The following is an 8,494-nucleotide window of genomic DNA, read 5'->3' on the forward strand; positions in this document are numbered from 1 at the left end:
TTGGATTGCGTTAGAGGCCACGTCAGCTGCATAGGCAGTCCAGATCAACAACTTATTGTCCTAGCAATCAGGGAAACTTCAAAAGGAAACTTCTCACAAGAAAACTTCAAAAAATCTCTGCTGCATTCGGAATGCAAACAGGTAAGACAAATGCAGCTGGTACTAATGTTTGTGGTGTGGAAGGAGAGATGTAGAAGGATTTTTTAAGAAATAGAAAAGACGGCTAGGGCATTCAAGGGCGGACTTAGTGTATTTTAGAGAGGAGCAACTGCCCCTTCTTGAATTTTCAAGTTTTATATAAATTTATAGGTTTGGTTCGATTTTGTCTCTCTCTGAAATTTTATTTGCCCATCTAGACTTTTGGTATTCAATTTAATATTAAATTTAGAGTTAAAATTATGATAAATTTCTTGAATTCTAATTGGTAATTAGGATTAAAAGTCGGAGTATTGAAAATTAGAAATTAGAGCATTGTTTTTTATCTAATACCCAATTAGCTAATGGGTTTGAACCCGATTAACTATTCAAATCCGATTTATTATTTTCTTGCATCTCCCTGACAAAAATTTTGGATCCGCTCTGAGCATTGGAAGGGGAAATCATAGCTGAATACACAAGTTGGTTTCAACAGTAAACTAACCTATGCTGGAAGATGACAACTGCATCTTCACTACTTTAATTTCGTTTACTTGGAAACTTGTACATAATTTTATGCTTTCATTTCTTTGCTTTTTAAACAAAAACAATAATGTAAATTGACATCTTTGATGTCTGTTGCAATGGAATCTGAGGGGCTTGACCCCCACATTTCTACTTCAAAAAAAAGAAAACAATTCATTGTCCTATATATCTATAGATTTATTTACTCTTGGCCCAAGTCAGCATTAATTCAATTCGGGTCAGGAACCTTGCTCTCTTGGACATATAAATTAATTGTCTGTATTTTGTATATAACCTTTTCATATAAGTTCCAATTCAGTTCAATTTTTTTTATGGAAAGCTTACAAGCTATGTTACAACTTGTGTATTTTGATCAGTTTGTCATTAACAAGTTAGATGTGAATTTTGTTTAGTCATCTAGGAAGAATAATAGTAGTTAGTGTTATGATGCTTGAATTGTCTTCTAAGTAACTTTAGGATGTTATGAATATGAATATATAACAACTCAAAAACTTAATGTAAGCAAGTAGCTAGATTGTTATTATTATCAAATTGTATCTTTGAGTTAGAATTTATTTCATCTTTTCTTTAGTTGAGTTTTTTTATTCGTTTATGAGTGATGTATTGTTAAACTTGTTAGATCTCTAAGCATCTCTGTCACGCAGGGTGTATTGTTATCAGGCCAAGATCAATACATATAATATGCATATTTAATAATAAATTTAGTTTCTCGAGAACCGATCTTTGTTGGAAAAAAACAATGTTTTTCGCATGGAAAGTCACATGTTTAAAATCTATATAGGATTTTTTTTAAATATTAAATAGTTGAGTGACTTGATTTTCAAGATTTTTACTAAAAAAGATTTAATTTTTCAATTTTTCATCATGTTAGATATACAAAAATCTAAGAATATAATTGTGTGTGTGTGTGTGTATATAGAGTAAGGCTACCATATATTGCAATGCATAAGCATTTTTGTACATTGGACTATAAATTACCGGATTCAAAGTCCAAATAACCGATCCAAACCATCCATCTTGTTCTTCATATTAATATGTGTTTGGAGACCAAATTTTATATTTTTTGGAAATTTTCTACTATTTTTTTAGATTTATTGAAAATCACTGTTTTTTATGGTCCAGATTTGTCTAAAAAACAACGATTTTCAATAAATCTAAAAAAATAATAAAAAAATTTCAAAAAATGTAAAATTTGGTCTCCAAGCACATATTAATATGGAGAACAAGATGAACAGTTTGGATCGGTTATTTGGACTTTGAATCCAGTGATTTATAGTCCAATGCACGAAAATGTTTATGCATTGCAATGTATGGAGCCTTACTCTATATATATATATATATGGTAGCCTAGGCATTTTCGTGCATTGGACTATAAATCACCGGATTCAAAGTCCAAATAACCGATCCAAATCGTTCATCTTGTTCTCCATATTAATGTGTGCTTGGAGACCAAATTTTACATTTTTTGGAATTTTTTTTATTATTTATTAAGTCACTTTGAAAACTGCTAATCCAACGATGCCTTTTGATTTTACTGTTGCCGTTGAATTAGCGATTTTCAAAGTGACTTAATAAATAGTAAAAAAATTCCAAAAAATTTAAAATTTGGTCTCCAAGCACATATTAATATGGAGAACAAGATAAACAGTTTGAATCGGCCATTTGGACTTTGAATCCGGTGATTTATAGTCCAATGCACAAAGATGCCTATGCATTGCAATGTATGGTAGCCTTACTCTCTCTCTCTATATTATTGTAACTTTCTTGTATTTAACTTACATTCTCTAAGAAGTTCTATTTCAATAGTAAGTTTTGTATTTCTTTTAAAATTAATGTACATATACATATATATATATTATTTGTATATAATATTCATAGAGTGAGTCTATGGTACTATGCATATCACGGGTTATTACTGTGCTACGACTCTATATTCGAGTTTTCAAATCCTAACGGTCGATCCGAACCGTTCATCTTGTTCTCCATATTAATATGTGTTTGGAGACCAAATTTTACATTTTTTGAAAAAAATTTACATTTTTTGAAAAAATTTTACTATTTTTTTAGATATTTAGAAAATCACTTGATCTGAAAATTCTGGACCATCCAAAAACAGTGATTTTCAATAAATCTAAAAAAATAGTAAAAAAATTTCAAAAAATGTAAAATTTGGTCTCCAAACACATATTAATATGGAGAACAAGATGAATAGTTCGGATCGACTGTTAGGATTTGAAAACTCGAATATAGAGCCGTAGCACGGTAACAAATTGTAATATGCATAGTACCATAGACTCACTCATATTCATATGCATTCGCATTACTGCTTAAAGTGCTTATGTACTATGCATGTAGCTAACTGCATTTAAAACAGTTGATAAAATAAAAGTTCGTTTTCAGAAATGTATTATTTATATGGAATACTAAGGTGACTATTTTGTAATTATAGTGATATTTTACCGTTGTGAGGTTAGTTTAACCAAATTAAATAGTTGGGAGTAATATTCAATAAAGAACCACATAGTTTAGAAAAAAAAAAAAATACAATTTTTGTTTTAACACAGAATGTTGCATCCCTAGTTCACCTCATAGGCCCATAGTTGTTGTTAAGAATTCCTACACGTTTTTAGAAAAATAATACAATTTCATTGACTATGTCTTAAAGCGTATGAGAATATCTTTCTACATATTATACAAGCTGCACAGACATTAATAAAGTCGTTGTCATTGTCCCAACAAATTGTAATGAAAATTACCACAGTTGGAGAGAGTATAAGAAATTGTGAATGAAATTAAATAATGAAGTTAAATGAATAAAAATGGTTTCATCATATTGTGAATTTTTTGTTGGTTTGTTATTTGATAGAGCTATGTTGGTGATATGGTCAAGCTCTGATGTTTTTGTTTTTATTGATGGGTCAAGCTTTAATATGCTGCTTGTTTTCAGTTGATTGTTATGATTTTGTTAGGAGATTTTTTTGTTAAACAGTTTCGATAATAGAAGGTTTCTTAAGGGTTTTAGACTTTAGAGCTTGATTTAACAGTAGGACAAGTGGGCAGTCTGTACTGTTTGGTACCAGTACTGGTAATAGAATATTTTCTTATATTTCCTTTTGAATTCATTTCTTTTTCTGTTTATAAAAAGTAAAACCAGATTACTCTGGTAAAAAATTCCGAATGAAATAAAAATTGAACTTAATAAAACAAAAAAATGCATCATGTTATCAGTACATCAAGCCCCACATTATCTGTACCAAGGATTAAGAAGTGATCCGAAGTTTTTAGGTTTTGTTTACGCGAAGCTTGGGTTCTTTTCCGGCTGGGCTCGTCAATGTACAAGGAATCAAATGTTGCGTATTACAGTTTGTGAAATTTAGGATGAGATATTCGGTTTTGTAACTTTGTTTCGATTTTCAGTTTTTCTATTATTTCAAAAGTTTTGGTCACATTTTCAGAAACAAGAATAAAAATTTACTGGTACTGTTCTAGCTTTTTGACTGAGTGTTATGCTCAGTTTGTTGGTCCTTTTTATGTCCTTCTATTTGATGGATTCGATAAATATGGTTTAAGTGGTACCAATTGGTACATTGAATTGTGCAGAAAAACTGAAACAGATTAATTGTCTTGATTTGTACCAAGCAAAAGTGCACACACTGTAAATCAAACATTTCAGTAAAAAAAAAAACATTCAATTTGAGGACTGAATAGTCTGAACAGAATTTAAGTAATAAAAATAGCAAAACCAAGGAACTATTGCATTAAATAGCAAGAATTAATTGAACTAATAATTGTACAAGTTCATCTATTTTAGAGTCACGAAGTTACAATATAATCATCAATAAGAAAAAACAAATAACAGATCCTTTGTGCAAAGTGAAAAAAAAAAACAAATTCAACGAACAGATGAATATGTTCTAAATTTCCAATGATTGGTGAGAACCCAATTCAACTTGGAACTGGTAACTATATATGTATATCCAATTTCCTTTTATACCCACCAACAAATCAAAATTTATAATGTTTACTAATTTACCCTTGAAAACTTCTTGGTGTTTTGGGAGTGTGAATAATCCCTTGCTCAATGTCACCTCCTCTTGGACTGGCAGAGGGCCCCACAACCTGTTTCCCTCTGCTTAGGAGCCTCTTAAGAGACCTAAACCGAGCTGAAACCGGCGATTTCATCTCCTCTAGTGGCATTGCACTTGTAGGCAAAATCGATATAGGTGACAGTACCGTGTTTTTCATTGTCCGTCTTGGTACATCGATAACAAGTGTACCAGTATCACCTCTTTTCCTTGAACAAGAACTGTTGGAACTAGATATGGTTACTGGTACCGTACCTGTAGTGACATCATCCTGGATACCGTAAAACAACACGTTGGTCGGCAGTACCTGCCCTTCAGTCACATAGCCATCCCGTGAAACGGCATTCAATGAGTGAGCCTGTACCGACTCTAAATTTGGTTCTTGGGTGTGTACCGAGTTGGTACCAACTGCACTACGGCACAGAGGACAAGTCGTGTGAGAATGAAACCACAGGTCTATGCACTTTACATGGAATCCATGATTGCATTTTGGTAGAATTCTCACCTCCTCTCCTTCGGCTACATCCGACAAACAGACCGCGCACTCCAGCTGGTTTTTGAACTCCTTTACATCAAAGATTGTAACTTTCAAGGATTGAAGCACAGCCAAGTCAAGGCCACGGCTGATCACTCGTAAATTGTCGGTCGCAGGGGCTAAGTGGCCGTTACGCATGGCCTTTTTTGCATAAAGATAGAATAGACCTATCACGACTACTACTAAGAACATAAATATAACTGTACCCAGTAATGCTCCATTGCTGTTTATGAATGCTGAAGTATTGAGGTCTGGAGATGATCCTTGATTATCTGACATTGTCAGAGGGTTTTCAGATTAAGTCTTCGAATTTAGTTTTGCTTGTGATTTAGAGAGAGGGAGATGGGTTATGACTTAAGTGATTTGGTTGGAAGTTGAGGAGAAAATTATATTTATATAGGAGAGGAGAGACCGAGACAGAGTCAGTCTTGGCAAATGGCAATACTTATATAGGAGAGGAGAGACCGAAACAGAGTCAGTCTTGGCAAGTGGCACATAGAAGTCAAAGAGAGGGGGCGATAAGGAAGGGACATGACATCGATATCCGAATTGAGATCCAGTAATCTGCGTCGTTCATTTTAGTCTGGCGCGAATCTTGAAGCAAACCACTATATTCCAAATAGAGTATTCCCTACGATCAGGTACCTTAGGTATATCAGATGCGATCTAGAGAGCTTATTTGAGAGCGGGATTAGAGGCTCTAAATAATGCATGCCCAGGGGCCAGGCCACGTCAGCTGCATAGGCAGTCCAGATCAACAATTCATTGTCCGTTCAGATTTATTTACTCTTGGCCCAAGTCAGCATTAATTCAATTTATTTACTCTTGGACATATAAATTAATTGTTTGTAAATTTTGTATATAACCTTTTCATATAAGTTCCAATTCAGTTGAAATTTTTTTTATGGAAAGCTTACGAGCTATATATATGCTTTCATTTTTCTTTTTCAGTTTGTTATTAACAAGTTAGATGTGAATTTTGTTTAGTCATCTAGGAAGAATAATAGTAGTTAGTGTTATGATGTTTTGAATTGTCTCCTAAGTGACTCTAGGATGTTATTATGTGTATTTACTATTTTAGAAATAGTAAATAAAAGTAGTTAAGAATTGTGATAAATGTTAAGAAGCATCTATACATAGATAGAATATATAACTCAAAAACTTAATGTAAGCAAGTAGCTAGATTGTTATTACTACCAAATTGTATCTTTGAGTTAGAGTAATTATCTCATCTTTTCTTTAGTTGAGTTGAGCTTTTTTAATAGTCTATGAGTGATGTATCGTTAAACTTGTTAGGTCTCCAAGCATCTCTGTCACACAGGGTGCATCGTTATCAGGCCAGGATCAATACATATAATATGCATATTTAATAATAAATTTAGTTTCTCGAGAACCGATTTTGTTGTAAAAAAAATTATGACTTTCACATGGGAGGTCACATGTTCAAAATCTATATAAGATCTTTGTTGATAAAAAAATCAATGTCTTTTGTATGAGAAGTCACATGACAATGAGAGTCATGCTAGGAAAAAAAAAACTTCAAAATATGTGAGTATTTGTTGTGGTAGTCAAGTAAAAAAAATACTTGGGAGTAATATTCAATAAAGAACCACATAGTTTAGGAAAAAAAATACAATTTCTTTTAACACAAAATGTTGCATCCCTAGCTAGTTCACCCCAAAGACCCATAGTTGTTGTTAAGAATTCCTACACGTTTTTGGAAAAATAATACAATTTCATTGACTATGCCTTAAAGCGTATGAGAATATCTTTCTACATATTATACAAGCTGCACAGACATTAATAAAGTCGTTGTCATTGTCCCAACAAATTGTAACGAAAATTACCACAGTTGGAGAGAGTATAAGAAATTGTGAATGAAATTAAATAATGAAGTTGAATTAAAAAAAAAGGTTTCATATTGTGAATTTTTTTCTTGGTTTGTCATTTGGTAGAGCTATTATGGTGCCATGGTCAAGCTCTGATTTGCTGCTTGTTTTCAGTTGTTGTTATGATTTAATATTTTCATAGGGTTGTTCTTGTAAAATTTGGAGTTATGTTAGAGTTATGTTAATATGCTTGATATGTAACACTGTTATGGTTTTGTTAGGAGGTTTTTTGTTAAACAATTTAGATAATAGAAGGTTTCTTAAGAGTTTTAGACTTTAGAGCTTGATTTAATAGTAGGACAAGTGTGCAGTCTGTACCGTTTTGGTACCGGTACTGGTAGTAGGATGTTTTCTTATATTTCCTTTTGAATTCACTTCTTTTTCTGTTTATAAAAAGTAAAACCAGATTACTCTGGTAAAAAATTTCGAATGAAATAAAAATTGAACTTAATAAAACAAAGAAATGCATCGTGTCATCAATACATCAAGCCCCACATTATATGTACAAAGAATTAGGAAGTGATCCGAAGTTTTTAGGTTTTGTTTACACGAAGTTTGGGTTCTTTTCCGGCTAGGCTCGTCAATGTATAAGGAATCAAATGTTGCGTATACAGTTTGTTAAATTTAGGATGAGATGTTCGGTTTTGTAACTTTGTTTCGATTTTCGGTTTTTCTTTTATTTCAAAAGTTTTGGTCACATTTTCAGAAACAAGAATAAAAATTTACTGGTACTGTTCTAGCTTTTCGACTGAGTGTTATGCTCAGTTTGTTGGTCCTTTCTATGCCCTTCTATTTGATGGATTCGATAAATATGGTTTAAATGGTACCAATTGGTACATTGAATTGTGCAGAAAAAATGAAATAAATTAATTGTCTTGATTTGTACCAAGCAAAAGTGCACACACTGTAAATCAAACATTTCAGTAAAACAAAATTCAATTTGAGGACTGAATAGTCTGAACAGAATTTAAGAGATAAAAATATCAAAACCAAGGAACTATTGCATTAAATAGCAAGAATTAATTGAACCAATATTTGTACAAGTTCATCTATTTTAGAGCCACGTAGTTTGTAGTCTCGTAGTTACAATATAATCATCAATAAGAAAAAACAAATAACAGATCCTTTGTGCAAAGTGAAAAAAAAAAAAACCAAACAAAAAAAACAAATCAACGAACAGATGAATATGTTCCAAATTTCCAATGATTGGTGAGAACCCAATTCAACTTGGAACTGGTAACTATATACGTATATTCAATTTCCTTTTATACCCAACAACAAATCATAATTTAATGTTTACCAAT

At 32.1% G+C, this 8,494-nt stretch overlaps 1 protein-coding gene across 1 annotated transcript; it reads right to left on the minus strand.

The window, feature by feature from the left end:
- Nucleotides 1-4,465: 4,465 nt before the first annotated feature.
- LOC144552378 (RING-H2 finger protein ATL60-like) lies at nucleotides 4,466-5,672 on the minus strand. The gene has a single exon (XM_078300386.1). It carries the CDS (start codon nucleotides 5,578-5,580, stop codon nucleotides 4,711-4,713), a length of 870 nt encoding a protein of 289 aa, XP_078156512.1. The 5' UTR covers nucleotides 5,581-5,672; the 3' UTR covers nucleotides 4,466-4,710.
- Between the last annotated feature and the right edge of the window lie 2,822 nt (nucleotides 5,673-8,494).

Source organism: Carex rostrata, chromosome 4, assembly GCF_964058835.1.
Source record: "Carex rostrata chromosome 4, lpCarRost1.2, whole genome shotgun sequence".
In the NCBI taxonomy this organism is placed as follows: Eukaryota; Viridiplantae; Streptophyta; class Magnoliopsida; order Poales; family Cyperaceae; genus Carex; species Carex rostrata.

What these genes read in the sequence shown, in the direction of transcription:
- LOC144552378 (XM_078300386.1), bottom strand. Translation starts at nt 5,580, where the DNA reads ATGTCAGATAATCAAGGATCATCTCCAGACCTCAATACTTCAGCATTC.